This window comes from Ambystoma mexicanum, chromosome 2p, assembly GCF_040938575.1.
Source record: "Ambystoma mexicanum isolate Mex_15411 chromosome 2p, UKY_AmexF1_1, whole genome shotgun sequence".
Classification (NCBI taxonomy): Eukaryota; Metazoa; Chordata; class Amphibia; order Caudata; family Ambystomatidae; genus Ambystoma; species Ambystoma mexicanum.
In genome coordinates, this window is record NC_090923.1 from 577,322,071 (window position 1) to 577,339,116 (window position 17,046).

The 17,046-nt window shown below is 42.1% G+C and overlaps 1 protein-coding gene across 4 annotated transcripts in view; it reads left to right on the forward strand.

Annotated features, from left to right (window-relative positions):
- DOCK3 (dedicator of cytokinesis 3) overlaps positions 1 to 17,046 on the forward strand; it is a 2,582,899-nt gene that overhangs the window by 1,700,433 nt on the left and 865,420 nt on the right. For all 4 annotated transcript variants that reach the window (XM_069644069.1, XM_069644070.1, XM_069644071.1 and 1 more), the window contains 2 exons: positions 1,701 to 1,872; positions 2,958 to 3,055. In XM_069644069.1, the coding sequence (XP_069500170.1) occupies positions 1,701 to 1,872; positions 2,958 to 3,055 (270 nt within the window). The remainder of the gene's footprint in view (positions 1 to 1,700; positions 1,873 to 2,957; positions 3,056 to 17,046) is intronic.

A 17,046-nucleotide genomic window follows, 5' to 3' on the forward strand; every position in this document is an offset into this window, starting at 1 on the left:
ACTGCTGTGGAGTGCAAGGTGAAGCAGTGGAGCTACTGGGGCTTCAAAGGCAGAAGAAGCAGTCCCTCAGAGTTGAGAGGATGCTGTCAGGAGAGCGGGCAGAACAGAGGAGGTCCACCACCTCCAATAATCAAGAATCAGAGACACCACATCAATCTGGTTAGTTGGCCTAAACCCAGAGGTGACCCCGATGTGCTCCGAAAGATTGTTTGATAAAAACAGATGATTTTGAATACCGAACAAAGAAAGTAACACAACGCCGAGCCGGGCTTAATTGCCCTTGTATGAGATACCAGCTAGAGGAAACCTATAAACCCCCAATCGCCAACAGCCAACAGGCTATGTAGAAGCAGCAAATTAGCAAAAAGGGTGCAATTCCTCTTTGGTGGGATACCAATGGGGGGATGTTTGTAACCCATATTACCTATAAAGGAGGCAACCATTGTTCAGCTCTCCTCTCATGGGATGCTGGTTTGGAAAGTCTTGGGAACAAATATTGATACTGTGAACATTTGTAGGTATAAAAGTTTTGATCCCGGCAGGTGAGTAAACCAGGAAAGGGACCCATAGTAGAAAAGAAGAAGATGATTTGAAACACTATATTTGTGGCAAAAGGTAGTGGCAGAAAGAAAGTATAACCACAATTATCATTTCTTTGCAAACTGTCATTTTGCAAGAAGTTGTTTGCAATCCTTTATAAACTGTTCTTTGTAAGAAGAAGTGGTTTGCTATCATGAAAAAAAGTATTCAGTTGGAAAAGGAAGTGTTACATGTTGATAATTGCTCTAGATCTTTCTCTAGATCTTGAAGAGAACCGTTTCCTTAATTTATAAACTGTTGTTTGATGAGAACAGCATTGATATTGACAAAATATTGCTTCAAAGTGCAACACAAGTGTTATGGAAAAGACATTTGCTTCATCAAGAAGGAAATTATGAAGAATGACAAGTGTTTTATTTTTGGAAACAAGTGTTTATGAAGGAGCATTTAATTTACCCAAGGGTAGATTGTATTGGGAGAAAAGGAACCTTTCTGTTGGACAGAAAGGAACTTTGTTGAATCAGAACTGGTCTACGAGTCTTCCTGCATTGAAACCTATACATTTGGACTTTTACACCGGGGTGTTGAATTGAAGATTACCAAATATTCCTTAGATTATTTTGTTGTTTGTATTAGTGTGAGGGTCGCAGATACTGTGCATGACCACCTCTTTTAGTTATATGCTTCCAACCCATTTGAATACTGAACTTCCACCACTGTGGGTAGGCGCTCTAATGGATGCCTCATCAACCAGTCTTGCCATTGACAGACCCTGTCAAGACTCCATTGACTTACAGAACAGCCTCCCGCCTTTTAAATTCTGAAATCAGCTCTGGTAGATCAGAAGTGATACTATAGCACTGAGGTCTGCAACCTGCGTCTCTCCATATGTTTTGGACTAGAACTCCCAGGATCCCTCACTATTGACTACGCTGACTAGAACTGGTCGGATTTATATTCCACAACATCTGGAGAGCCAAAGGTTGCAGACCCTTGCCATACCGTGTCCACACTAAAGAGGGGATACACATTCTTTCAGTTCTATTGTGCCTTACTGTTGATTCTCTCTCAGGTTTTATATCATTACTGCTAGGCTATTATTTTATGTCGAGATGCTATACTCATCATTGTAACACTCCTCCCCCTTCTTCTTGCCTTAGTGTGATGAGAACAGCACATTCAACAATCATGCACTTTATCTGGGTCTGCCATGCTGCAAGGAAGACTTCAATGGTTGCCCCAACATACCCTCCAGCCTCATCTTTCAGCGTAGCACCAAAGAATCCTTTTGGATCTCCACACAGCTTTCCTCCACGAAGCTCACTCAGAATGGTAGGACAGCTGTCATTTAGAACAGCATAAAAATGCATTTCTACTGTGCAAAACATAAGGATAATCATATCATGGGACCATATTTGCGACCCTCCTCTCTTTCTGCTTTACTTTTCTCTTTCAACTTTCCTCTCATTTCCCCAATGTCTCATTTCCATACATTTTTTAAACTGCCTTTTTCGCTGCTAATCACCTTCTTACTTCCCAATGGCTATTTCCACCTTTTATTTTGTCCCATATTGAAATCCATCTCACATAGTCATGTCTCGCTCCTTCCACCATCCCTTTTTCCTCTTGCTGCTTTGTCTGTTTGCCACATCATCGCTTCCTCTTATCTTTCCCTATCCTTTATTTTTGGTGTGTTTCTCATTCTTAATATCACTGCTTTTATCCTCCCCTTCATCTCTCTTTTTCTATTTCATTTAAGCTACCGGCTTCCAACTCCTCTCCCTTTTTGTTTGTGTCCTCCAGGTGACCTATTTTTCTGTCCTTACCTCTGATTAATGTTCAGTTTGGGCTAAATACTGGCAACCAATTCCCACATTTTCTAATGAAATCGACTGAATTGATGACTGCAAACTACAGATTATGTGCAAGCTTTATCCTTCTGCATTAAAAGTGAAAAGTGCAGTAGTGCATTGCAAAAGGATCCACACTGCAAAACATGCTGTGTGTTTCATGTTCCACAAGAGCTGTGTCTGCGTACAGCTTCCTGGTGAAAAGCCGCTGCAGCTCTGAAAGCCTTTCTTTTAATTTCAACTCGAGAATCAGAATACACGGCCACTCATGTCCGGACGTGAACATTTGATGGTAATCCCTGACAATGATGTTATTTACTTTTGAAGGCAACATCTGACAATGATATGAGTGCCAGGCTTTCGATGGCATAACCTGGTATGCAATATTATTACCTGTAATATGATATGGTTACCAGAGCAAAAGAGGCTAGTACCTTATGAGGACAATAGATGGCAAAATATGAATGTCTGCCACATGCTCATTCAAAACCCAAATTTGTGGCTTTGCCAATGTGTTTTTTGTTTGTGCCTTCTGTTCATAATCCTCTCTTTCTTACTATTTTACAGTTGATCTTCTTGCACTTCTCAAGTGGAAAGCCTACCCAGACCGGATAATGGACATTTTGGGCAGGCTACGCCTTGTCAGCGGTGAGGAAATAGTCAAGGTAATATTTCACCTAGGCAGCGTGATTGAGCCCAGTCCACATTGCCCGTTGCCCAGTCCACATTCGAGTACATTTGGTATTGTTGGATTGTATAGTGTTGTGCAAGTCTCCAGGCATTTTAGATCATGCACAGAAATCTTGAGCGCCAGAAGATGAATGCAAGAAATGTTAGAAAATCTAAGCTTGTTGTCCTTTGATCCTTGATCCATCTTTAACAGGCAGATGTTAGAGCCATGTGGTAATTAAGGACATGGGTTTTACAAACAAATTATCCATGGATGGTTGTTCTCCCACAAACCTACTTGTCATCATTTAGGCAAATCATTCTTGGAGGCATGACTGGTGATTTGACAAGGCATTATTTGAACACAATCAAAATATAGAGAGTTAATAATCTTGAAAAGGGAGTGGTCATGTTTCATTCTTGCAGTCCTGAAAATTGAACTTAAGTTTAGATCTTCTTGCAAGAGGTAAACCTTTCTTTCTACAAGGACATGGTCAAGTTAAAATAACGTGCAAGGCTCAGGAAGCAACTGCCGCTCCTGAACTGTTTCTGTTTGTATAGTCACCATAAGAGGGTGTAGTTTATCGCGATTTATTTCAGAGGGTATGCACAATAGTTGTTACCTTTTGTATGGGATTTTCTTTTTTTAATATTTTTTTTTTATAACTCTGTTTATTGCATTTAAACAACACAACGACAACGTAGATATTAAACAGACATTCATCAGTAAAAGAAAAACAAGGCAATATCAACAGCGGCAAGGGCACTGCAGGGCCAAGGGGCCGTGAAACGCTTGCGAGACAAAGACATGCTGGTAACACAGGTTGCGACTTACGTCCTTGGGTCAGGGGAGGGGTAAGCAGGGGGGGAAGGAGGGAGGGGAGAGGGAGGGGGAAGGGTTGGGGCTTATGCCTGTATCTCAAATAAAATATGGAGAACAGCGGGACAAGTGTGAGACAGGTAAAGAGTCCCCAACTTTGAAGCCCAGTACTGTTAGATAATGATTATACAATAAGAATATTGTTGTACACTACTTCTTTAGGAATCTATTAGCAACTATGTCCCTTTCTGAATAACTATTCTGAATGCTGGATGAGGACTAGTTACTCGGAACCAAAGGAGAGGCTGGGCCCTCCAGCCCTCCTACTGTTTCAAGTACATAGACACCAGCAGCAGGCAGATCTTTCATTAAAGGAGCCGGTGGTTCAAGCGGGCTCCTTGAATCAAAGAACTGCCTGGTGCGTGCGAGCTGGAGCACACTGGTATCACACCTTTTGGTGCACCCAGCCCCTTCTTTTGTTTAAAAGGAGGGGCTGGGCGCATCAAAGGTAATGATGCCAGTGTGCCCCAGCTCCACCTCTTTTACCAGCCAACCCCCCCCCACACTTCCCCTAATCGAAGGGGGAGGCTCTCGTAAGGGGGCGTGTCCTTACGCCATACCCCCTAACTAGAGTCATTTTCTATTTTCAATCCCACTCAAAGCACTGATAGTAACAAACACGCTAGAGCATCTCAGACTCACAGCATCTTATACCTTATTCAGAAAAGGTCAAACTGGATTAAATCTAGGAGATTGTTAGCAGTGTAGACAAGATTATGGAGTGATCAATTATTACTTTGAGAAGTCGAATGCTCCCACACAGGTTTATGTCAGCAGTGCTTTATATCTTCTAGGAAGGTGGGTAAGACGGTATGCACAGTTACAATGAAGTAATTCAGATATTGTAAGTCTGAGGTCTCTGAGAAGAACATTCACTAGTTTCTACATTGGCTGGTAGGGAGAAGTACAGGTCCATGTTTCTCCTTAAAATTGGACATTTATAAAAGGGTGGCCCTGGGGTACTGCAGCACCTTTCTCGGTCAACTGCGGGCTAATCTCTCATAGAACATAGTGAGGCTATACGGATGTGTCTCCGATTGGTTCTGTGGGATACTGGTCCAGATTCCGGGCAGTCCGCCAGAGGGAGGTGTCCACTTAATGTTGGGGATTGCGGTTAATAGTAAAATAGGACCTTTCATTCAAGATCAAAAAGGTGTGTTTTTGAAGATGAGCCAGATGAATCTTTAGCAGTTGTTGACGGTGGCGGTTCATGGTGATGATTTTCTATGTTCCGGTCTCCAAAGTCAGTGGGGTAGCAGCTATTGCAGGTTCTTCAGTCAAGAAGGACATCTGAGGATCCACTAGAGATGAAATACTGAGGGAAAATGGCTTCTGAAACTGTCTCTCGATGCAGTCTTTCCGGTGCAGGTGATGTGTGGATGGCGGGTCCTATGACTGCAGTTCAGATAGAAAAATAACACTTTTAGAAGTACCTACATTCTCTTAGTGTTTTTCTGTCCAGTTTGTCCCTCGTATCAGCAACATGGAGCAATTCTTCTTGAGGGTGTGCAAACTGAATGGTTCTGCTGGATCCCGGTAAGTAGGCGCCAGTTTTGAACTGACTATTGTAGAGGGAAGCACCATACAAAGTTTTGATATATGGGTGGTCTTGAAAGATTGCCAGTTCAAGCAGGACTGCTTCACATCAAGGTTTTAGTTTAGCTTCTGCTGTGCTTTGGAAGCCGATCCCAGTATGCACACAGTATGGGAGGTTGTCCTATGTGTACAATGGGGCTGGAGAGGGAATCCTGGTAGCCATCACTGGGTTGCATGCCTTTCAAACAGTCTTGCAGCCATCCAGTGCATTGGGGTTGCCACATTCAATTTTTGGAGACTCCATCCCATACATTCTCTCATGTGTGGATACAGGTTTTAAGCCAATTCAATTCACAGACTTGTGATAACTTGTTGAGACATGAACTGGCAGCTGGCATCCGTGTGCAATCTAACATTCGAATATATATACCCATAGATTGTGGTTGTTAATCTTTTGAAGATTAATAGGAAAAACACTCAGCCTGTGTGTCATATAATCAAGTGAAAATCATCCTGATTCACAAAATCATTGTCTGAATAAAATGGAGTAAAACATTACTTTGTCATAAATTACCTAGTCATATTTAGGCAACAGCTGCAAGTCAATCTAACTGTATTACCATTTCTCAGTTTAAAGACAAGATCAAAAGGCCTGTTGCAAATCCATCCAAAACTATTTCAGATTTCAGAGTGATTCAGATCAAAGACTGACATATGTTTCACAGTTTAGCTTTATGAAGTCCTCTACAATTGGAAAACATCCAATTTTAAAATCACTATGAATATTACATATGTAACTGATATGAATTGTTTTGAATGGCACTTTTTAATTTGAGTTGGTGCAGTAACATTGTTTTATCAGATTCCCAAAGCACAATTTCCTTCACCTGTGCTTCTTGATGGTAATTCCCATTTTCCAGTTGCTAGTTAGTTTCAAGGTGTTAAATCTGGTGCTAGCTTGCCTTGGCACTATAGCCCTTGCTCAGTGATGCATATAGAAGCAATAGCCATATACAGGCACATATGTGCCCCATTCAATCACTCATAGGAGCAATGCCATGCTGCAGGATTACAATGGTTTCTTTCTGAAAACACCCCAGGTTACAGTAGGCTTACCCCAATAGAATGAAAAGTAGAATTATAGGCTATACAATAGGATTTGGAACCAGAATCCCCTAAAGAAGATTGGAATAATTTCTTGGTGGTTTAAAATGAAAGTATAACTAAACACAAGAAGAAAATAGAAATCACAAAATTGCAAACATTCAGATGTCGACCACCACATCCTTCTCTCCATCCTTGCAGACAGGATGGGGCTCTCTGGCTCTGTCTTGAATTGGTTTACCTCCTACCTCTCAGGCAGACATCAGGTTGTTCAAATGAACTTGTTGCATTCTACCTGACTCCAGTTCTCCTGCATAGTCCTTCAAGGCTCCATGCTCTCACCAATCCGTTTTAACCTTTACATGGAGCCTTGGGGCACTCTCCTCAAAGATCCCAATATAGCCATTCACCAATACATGAATGATACTCAATTGTACATAAGTAAATAGCATGCAGGACATCATTTGTGTCTGTGGTTACCTAGCCATCATCCAGTCTTCGATGTCGACTGCAGCAACTAAACCCAGCCAAGAGTGAAATCATCCTGTCCAACAATGGCTCAATGATATGTGCCTGGAAGGATTTTATCCACAACTCTCAGACTCAGCTAAGTCCTTTGGGCTTCACCATTGACAGCAGCCTTACCTTCCAGAAACATATAGCGAAGAAGGCCCAAATAGCCTGGCTCAGAATATCTACCCTTCGTAAAATCAAATCCTTCCTCCCGCCGTAGAACTTCCAGACCTTAGTACAGGCCCTGGTGGTCTTGCACATCAATGAGGGGAATGTTCCCCTGATATGCCTCTCAGCTGCTCACTTGGCTCCCCTAAACGCAGTTCACCACACTGCAGCGTGTTTTATTACCTGAGCAGGGAAATCTTACTGAATTACCCCCATTCTTCGCAAACTACATTGGCTTCCACTCCAAACCAGGATACTGTTCAAGAATCCTTGTATCATCTACAAAGCAGTGATGTGTAGCACACCAGCATACCTGGCAGCTAAGCTCCAAATATCTGGTGGCCTCCGTGCCTCGTGAACCAAATTGACCACTTCCCCCTGGCATTCCCATCTCTTGCGGCTTACGCTGGGCTTGTCTGCTTAGTTCCAGGCTCTGGTGAGTTAGATGCTGTTTTCTAACACCTGTGAATGCCCAGGAGTCTATCGGTGGTTCCTGGCATTCCCGCAGCATGTCCTCTTCATGTGGCAGCTTCTTTCTTCTTGGCTCTCGAGCCGGATGGCTCCACCAAACCGGTCTCAGCCTTTCAGTCTCTCGATCCGCATGGAGAGGAGGCGCTGCTCTTTCCTGTCAGCAGCGCACCTCGACTCTCTGCTTCTAAATGTCCTGGTCACATGTGTGTGTGTAACAAATGGAGTGCTCCTTAGGCAGAGAACCCCCTTTGCTCTGCATTGCTCGGTTCCTCTTCCTTGTCCTAGGAGTTTGGTGATTCTGGGAAAGCTAGTCCATCAGCACACCTCAACTCTCTGCTTCTGCTTATTAGATTTCCTGGTCACAGGTGTGTGGGTCCAACAACTGGAGTGCTCCTTGGGCTTGAGGCCTCCTTTGCTCTGCATTGCTCGGTTCCTCTTCCTCGTCTTAGTATTTTGGTAATTCTGGGAAGGGAAGTCCATTGTTGACAATTTGTAGGATAAACTTGGGTAAACATTCTTAGTGGTTGTCAATGGCAAATCAGTGCTGGATGATTGGTAGGCGGGACTGGAGAAGGCGTTTTCATAAGTTTCATAAGGCAGTTCAGAGTTCTCAGGTTGGCCTATGGTTCTTGGGAAAAGGTTTTAACTACCCTTCATAGCAGGATGACGAGACGTGTGACAATATGCCATGACGGCATCAGGTATGGGAGGGTTATTCTCAAGGAAAAATGTGGCATACCATGTTTCATCCGATTAAGCTATGCACGTAGAAACACTTGTGTGCAGGTGCATTATAAATGCCATATCATATCATATGACATCTCCCCAGAGGTTGTCTCTCCCCATGTGATCCGCCCTCATATAGCCGCCCAGGGTCAGGATCATGAAGCGGTTGCTGTCCCCTGGCTACATGGGAAGAGGTCACCACTGTGAAAACAGTGAAGACTCCCTCGGATTCATCACAGTACATTACTATAACATTTCCAAAACAGCACCATGCCACAGGGAGGACAGGGTGCCTCTGGTAGGAACAATTGTTTTTCAATAATCAGTAATTTACATACATTGATTTTTTACAACTGTTAGCATATACATTACAATCACAAATCAGCGATACAACTGATTTTTATTTAAAAACTAAGTGTTCTGCGACATAACAGAGCATCTATTTTTAATTAACCAGATGTATATAATTATTTCTGAAGATGAAAATGTTCAGGTCCTTAAGTTCTGTTGCCAAGACAAAATGTGAATGGAGATCACCAAATTTGTTTGATTGAAATAATTGGCATTCATTTTGAAATGTAATTTTGTTCAATTTGGTGGATTTTTGATTGGACTGATTAAGAGTCATGGCTATGATCTCTCGCATAGCCCCTATCCTGACCAGTTTATTCATACACAACCTTGATCAAAAACATATTTTGACAAACCCATCAATTAAAAAATATATATTTTATCACAGATGATATGTGTTTGAGGTGGCTACTACACGAATACGGCATTGCAATTATCTTTGTTTTCATTAATTCACTAAATTATTAGGTTTACTATGAATATGCATGTGTTGTGAATACAAAAAGGTCAATTAAGCAATATAAAATAATGTTGGACATATCCCGCAAGCCCTCCTGACAGGAATAGATTTCTACATGTGAACGATTTTCTTCACAATGTATGATCAACTCACTGTCATTCAGTCAACACTTCGGGTTCAGAAAATGGATGTCAAATTGTTAATACCCAGCACAGTGTGAAATGATACAGACAAAGAAATGCCAAGACACACTGCGCCAAAGATGCACAATTTATGAAGAATAGAAAAGTGTATTTGTTGATGTAGAATGGTCAGCCTGACACGTGTTTCGAGCCAAACCCGGCTCTTCAGCTGAGGCTTATTGAAGGAGGATGGATACAAAACGTAGAGGCATAAATTGCCAATGTACTCTAAAGCTTCACAATTGCAGCAGAGAAAACTGGACGTACGCAGGAGGACAAGAAAAAATGGCTCCAGTGTGAAATGATACCCAGTACAGTGTGAAATGATACTCAGTACAGTGTGAAATGATACCCAGCACAGTGTGAAATGTGCAGAACGACAAGTGATTACTAATGACAGAAAGCAACAGTTTTTTTCTAAAACTGAAATAAAAAGAAATAACGTTTTTGAAAAAAAGTACTTCATAGATTCCTTTCGAGTTCGTAAAATTCTGACTACAGATTGGCCAATGTTATAATTAGATTATGACATAAAATTGATCTAAGAGTAAAATCTACATGAGAGAGGAAGAACCTTGACAGATTTGATATTAAAAACTTATTTGAATCAAGAGGAAGTGCAATCATTTCTGATACAGATTAGATTAGATTTTATTCACACATTCGGCTGATTTAGACTTTCATGACAACTGATTTTCAATATTTAAACACATTCCATATATTTGGAATGCAAAATAAAACTGTTACAAAGTCTAAAATTATAAAACATGTCATGTTTATTAAAAACAAAGAGAAAGTAAAAATGCTTTACAAATCACAGCATTAGGATACAATAAAAAAAAATGCCATATGCAAGCAAAAAGCCCCGGTTTCTAACACTTTTAAATGCCCAATGTGATTTAAAATTTGGAGTAAAATGTGTCATCATCATCACGTTATGGCTTTGCCTCCCTCTCGACCATCCAGGCAAAGTGGCTGATATCTAATATATGGATGTACCCAGGAGAGAGTCGATTATTACAACTGTTCCAAATCATCTTCACTCGCAGCCGCCGGGAAAGCCTAGGAACCTGTGTTCGTTGAGCACCAAGCTAGCCTCGGCGCCAAGTCCCATAAATAAAGCCTGCCACTGATTTAGTAATATCACAGTCAAAGTCTCCCAGATGAAGGGACACAGCTGCATTCACATTCTCTGAGAGACCTTCCTTCAATGGAGGTTTAATGCATCTTGACTTGAGTCATACGTTGGGCATGTGAGTAGGAAGTGTTGCACATTTTCATCCTCCGCCTCACACATTTTTCACTTTGCGCTGAGAGCACCACTCCATTTCTTCAAATTGGTCACCAGCTCTGGCCAGTGCAAAAAGACGAATGACTTGGGAATTAGACAAAGTCGATAAGTAAAGCTGGTGTCCTCCCCCACTTTAAAGATATCAGGCCAATCTATGTGAGCCAGGCACTCCAGCCCCTCAGTCCTTCTTGTTCGTTCCAAATTGAGAGTTCTTTAACCTGTTTATCATCAGCCTATAGTGTTGGTGTGCAGTAACATGGAGCCAAAATATGTCCTAAGCCCAGTGTCGTAAGATATATTTCCAGCTGGTTCTTGCATGTGGACACAAAGTCTTGGATGAGAAGTTTACGCCATGCCCGGTACACTAGCTTGTTTTTGTGAGATGTGACATTTTTTACTGCATACCTGTCAGGTGAGTCCATCACCCTGCTTTGTTGTATGCAGAAGCACCCTTCAGCGAGCAGGGCAGCATTCGGAAAGCTTCTGGGGAGATATAGTAGCTTTTTCCAGAATTGGCACTCGCATAGGCCAACTTTGGTAACATTCTTATCAAGGCCCCCAATCTCAGTTCCATAAGCTACCAAGCCTCCCAACTTCACTTGGACTTTTTTGACTTCCGATCCAAACTTATCATTATTCTCACAGGCAAAACTAATAATTGCTCTCTCTGCTGCTGTTGCTTTTCCATTTGTATATTTTATGTGTTATTTCCAGGAGAGATTTGATGTTATGACGTTCCCCAGAGTTGTCAAGTGTTTCACTATATCTATGTTTTCACCCTATATCATAACACTGCATTTTTCCTTCCTGCTATGATGTTTATTGAGGATTATGATATTTGTGTTGGATTTATTTAGGATTAGGTGATTGTTACTAGAGTAGGTAGCTACTGCTTGAAGTAGATTTCTAAGAGCCTTTGGGGTTCTTGAGAAATGAACTGAATTGTCCACATAAAATAGCATCAGACCTGGCTTTCCATTAATTACAGGGATATCTTTAGATGCCTCTGCCACATACTTGGACATGTCATTAATTTATAAACAAAATAAAACTGGGGCAAGCAAGCAGCCCTGTTTCACTCCTATGGTTGTTGATATGTTTTTGGTCAACTTGCGAGCCAAACCGTATCTGGACAGATGTGTTAAAATATAGTGACCTGATGAAGTTAAGCAACAAGCTGTTAATTCCTATTTTTGCCAGTTTAACCCATAGCCTTTCTCTGGCTACCACATCAAAAGTTGAAGACAAGTCGAGAAATGCTACATATAGCGGCTTCTTTTTGGCTAAGGCATATTTAGAGAACAAATACCAAAACACAAAAACCTGGTTCACCGTAGAAAGCCCTGATCCGAAACCACCCTGTGCACAATCCAGAATGGATTTTTCTCCCATATAGCTATTTTATTCTGATAGGATAATGTGGCAAAATGTCTTGTTATCAATGTCTAGAAGACTGATTGGTCTATACAAATGTACCTCATGAGTTGGACGTTTTTTGTAGAGTAGTATAATGATGTTTTGGCACAGAAGGAACCTGGCCTAGTGGTTCGGGCTGGGCTGATACTATATGGTGGCAGTACCTGACTGATTTGCATATGGCTAGACCTCTTTTGCAATGGCACAGACAGGCTAGAAAACAGTAATGTGGAAGGTTGTTGAGAGCATTGCCAGTGGTTCATATGTATTCAAAACCTTCCACCCATCACTTTTTTGGTTATAGTTTGTCTCCCTATGTGAGAGAGGGTACTACAAGACGTGGGTCCCTTGCTTGAGGCACCATAGGGAACCAATTTGCATCTCACTGAGGTGGTCCAACAAGGCCGAAACATGTCTTGCGTTGTTTGTGTGTCTGCGCAGAGGGGTCTGGCCTAGCGGTTCGGGCTGGGCTGCTCCTATTGGTGGCAGTACCTGACTGATTTGCATATGGATGGACCCCTTTTGCAGACAGACAGGCTAAAGAACGGTGCTGTGGAAGGTTGTCCAGAGCAATACAGTGGTTCAGATTCATTCAAAACCTTCCACCCATCACTTTTTTGGTTGTAATGATGGAAATCGACCATGACGTGGGAAAAACCCCATTACTCACGAAATGAGGGAAAACTGTTTTAAGTAGCTGAACCCACTGTTCACATGCATGCTTAAAATTTTCACCTGGGATCATGTTCAGTACAGGGGCCTTACCACTGCCCAGGTGATTAATAGATATACCGATTTTGTCATCTGAGAAAAATATTATTTCATCTCGTCACTCTGGTCTCTCTATGCCCTTCTGTCTCCGTGAAGGCAATTGATGATGTAGGTGATAGATCTCTCAGTCTAGGCCCCTGGTTTCAGAGTGTACTGGCTGTGCCTTTGAGGTGGTTAAGGTGTCGGCTATATTTCTTCGAAAATCAGTGAGAAGTGTGAAACCCACTCCTCTTCAGATATATTAGCATCAACGTAGGATTTATACTGCCCAAGGCCCAGCGTCGTGGTCCATCAGAAAGCTTTAGAATCTTTATCAATTGTAGATTTTGTTAGATTTTCCCAGCTCCTGTTACAGAATTATTTCTTCTTTTGTGTGAGCATGGTGTTATAGGTTTCCTTCAGCAAAGTGGCATGCTCCATGCCCCCTCCTTGTCTTACTGCATCTTGCAGTGCACTCTTTAGAACTGTGCATTCTTTCACAAACCAGCCCTTTGTGTTTGACTCAGGTGATGGTATATGGGCTTGTTTTTCTTTTGCCACTAGTGGAAAAGGGGAGGACATCATGTGTTCATGCATTTCTCTCACCCTCCCCTAATTTATTTGGTCAGGTTCTTGGGAAGGGCCACACAGATTAGGAAGTGCCTGAAGATCCCCATTTGTTGATATCTGAGCAAGCCACAAGGATTTATTTTTTGCGTGTCTTGTTCCCCACCTAGTCCTCACTTTGTTAGTCATTTCGAGGGACAACATATCAATCGGGATTCCTGCACCTCCAATATCCACTAGATGCGCGGTTAAACACAGAGCATTATGGTTGCTTTCACCCCTAGCACAAATAGCGGAATTCTCATATGTGTACCATCTTTCCACAGGGAACAAAATATAGTCAATCACTGAACTTGACCCCTTTTCTTAATATGATATGATATGATAAGTAATTTATAACATGCTTGTACACAAGTGTTTCTAGGTGCGACAAGACAAGCGAGGGAAGAAAGATGGAGGACAAGACAAATGATCATACTAGGCTGTATGTCATTCAGATTGTGCAAGTGCGAGAACGAGAAGTGCAAGGGGAAAGGAAGGGGGGAAGTGCAAGGAAGAGGGGAGCGGAAAACAGGGCAGCAATGCTCTGAGTAAGTGCAGCCAGGGCAGCGCAGCCCTGGGTAGTGCAAGGAGAACAATGGTCTGTAGGGTTCTGGTGACATCCCCTAAGTGTTTGGTAGGCCCGGAGGCAGTTCAAGGGTGACTGATCAAGAAAGAGCCTTCTACTCAGTGAGACTCTGAGGGCAGCTAAGCAAACAGTCAGTAAAGCTGACAGATAGGTCAGCAGGGGAGGCAAAGAGAGAAAGCAGAGGAGAAGAGGAATGTTTTGAGCTGCTTCCGGAAATTCTGGTGGTCCAGCTCAAGTATAAGAGGGGCAGGGAGGTCATTCCAGAGGGAGGCACCTGCAGAGGAGAGAGATCTCCTCCGCACTCTCTGCCTGGAGAAGTGTCTAAGCCTTATAGAGTTGGATGTAGCTGAGCAAAGTGCTCAAGAAGGAAGGTATTTTGGGAGAGAGAGCATTGGATGTAGTGCAGGCCTCAGCCCCAGAAAGCCTCGTGCACAATGTACAGGGTCTTGAACTTGATCCTTCTAGCCACCGGGAGCCAGTGGAGAGATTTCAGTTGTTTGCATTGTAGAATTTGAGACTTAAGTACTTCATGCTGAAACAAGGTTAAAATCTGTCAAAAAATGTATCGCCCTACAACTTTTGAGTTAACCTTGTCTTCAGTATTTATTGTGATTGTTTCCCATGTATCCACTATGCATATTATATCCTTACAACCACTAAGCTTGTAACCATGTGTCTTCTGCTGACTATGTAACCACTAAGTACTCCACTTACCCAGTAACCAGCAAGTCTCTCTGTAACAGCGCTACGATGCCTAAGGGCTGCTGTGCGCTTTTTATAAGTGCTAATAAATAAATAAATAAATAAAAAATAACAAACATGAAAAAAACTAACTTATACATACATCTTGACCAGTGTAATTCAGTAATCAAAGGATCTGAAATTCAGCATCCAATAACTGTTGAAATGGTTGAATCTCAATACATTTTTATATGCATAAGTCATTGGGCCTCATTCCGAGGCTGGAGCTATCCATGGAGTAAAGAGCACCATGGTAAGCAACCATGGAGCTATTTACTCCATGGAAATCCGGCATGGTGAATGGAGTAATTACCGGTCCATTCCAAGGTTGGAGGGACCGGTAAGTCCCCATTCACCATACCGGTTCCCCATCCCCATTCCTGCCCCCATAGGGCTCAATGGGAATGGGGAAGGAGTAAATTACGGCACCGTAAATTACGGTGCCGTAATTTACTCCAAGGTCCCTTTGCGGGTTGGATTTTTAACGCCTGCTAAAAGCAGGCGTTAAATGCCAACCCGCAAAAGGGAACTCAGAATATGGTGGTAAGTGTTAACGGTCACCGTTGCCATTAACGGTGACCGTTAACCCTTACCTCCAGCCTCGGAATGAGGCCCATTATGTTGCATATCTAATTTGAACCCATGGGGACGGGGAGTCTGGGACTGCTCTGCCAATCAGGTGGCCAGGAACATGGGTGAGCACTGCCAGTGTACAGCCCACGTTTCCCCAGCCACCTGAGGCCCCTTCCTAGGGGGGTTGCCATTATTTTTTAGTCGTCTCGTCACCTTTGCTTCGGCCTCAACCCCTCCTGCCATGCAGTCTGCTTCCTCCCACCCTCTGCCAATTCGCCAATCACTCCTGCATTCACTGTGCCTTCCCGTCTCAGCAGCTGCAATAGAAGTAGAAAAAAGGACTATTGTCAGGGGAGTGTACAGAGCTTTACTTGGGCCTGCATAGGCTCCAGCTGGTGGCCTGTTACCTGCCCTGTACACCCCAACCCGACACTGGGGTGATTGCTACATTAAATGCACCTGTGGACTTTCATAAGTGGATGAAACAGCTCAGACTATTAAAAGAAAGATAATGAACACACGAGTAATATAAGGTCTGAACAAACCAAAACACTGCAGACCATATATTTTGTGTACATTTCACACAGCTCAATAACTATTTGCTTTTTTAATTTTGAAACAAATGCCTAAATTCAATAATTGAGGGGATAACTACTGATTACTCAAACAACATGAAGGGTATTGTAACCATAAAATGAAAAGTCAGATATCAAGTGGATTAAATGACACATGCTTTTTATAGAAGTCTTTGAACCTTCAGAATTAAAAGAAAAGATGTGCATTGTACAATAGAAATTGATGAAAGATCAGACTTGAGCATCAACAGAAAAACGCGGGTTATTCATAAGCACTTCACAATGGAAAAAGAAGAAAGACTACTTGAATTGTTTCTTGTGGAGCGAATATTCATTAAATGCCCAGAAAATAGATGGACATTAGATGGACTTTTGATATATAGATTATTTTTTTTGTAGAATGATTAGTAAGAAAATGCATTGAACTTTTTGTATTTTTTATTACAGCATACAACTATGTGTTTTGTCTTTGTATAAAAAGAGTTTTTGGAATGTTGATGTACACACAGATTTGTTATGCTGGTGGGAGCACAATTGTAACATTAAAATAAATGGACATGTAAGCAATTGCTGTAATGCAAAATGGGTACACGGCTTTGACTCATCTATAGTTGTATCCCAATGCAATCAAAATGTGGTTTTCACTGGTGTCACGAAGCCAATACACTGACACAGGTTAAGAGCATTTACATTATTTTTCAGGTTATTTGTTAGCTGTCATCAATTAGTTCATAGAAAATACAGGCTCCTGGATTGATCTCCTGCCACTATGGAATTGTCGTTTCTGGGTCGCAATCAGTTTGTAGGATTCGTCTCTCTTCGCGTTTAGGTAAAAAAGAAGCCAACATAAACAACATATGATTTCCAATAAAGCAAATATTGCTGGATGAAAAGACAAGTTCTCTTGATGCAACACACATTCTCTCAAATGACTGTCACTCAAGGTCTGGGGTTTAAGGAGGCCCTGCATTTCCTCCTTGTTTCTTGCTTTCTTCGGGGACATTTGAAACAGCTATTAATAGCAATGGAATTAGATAAAGAGGACAAGAAATCTT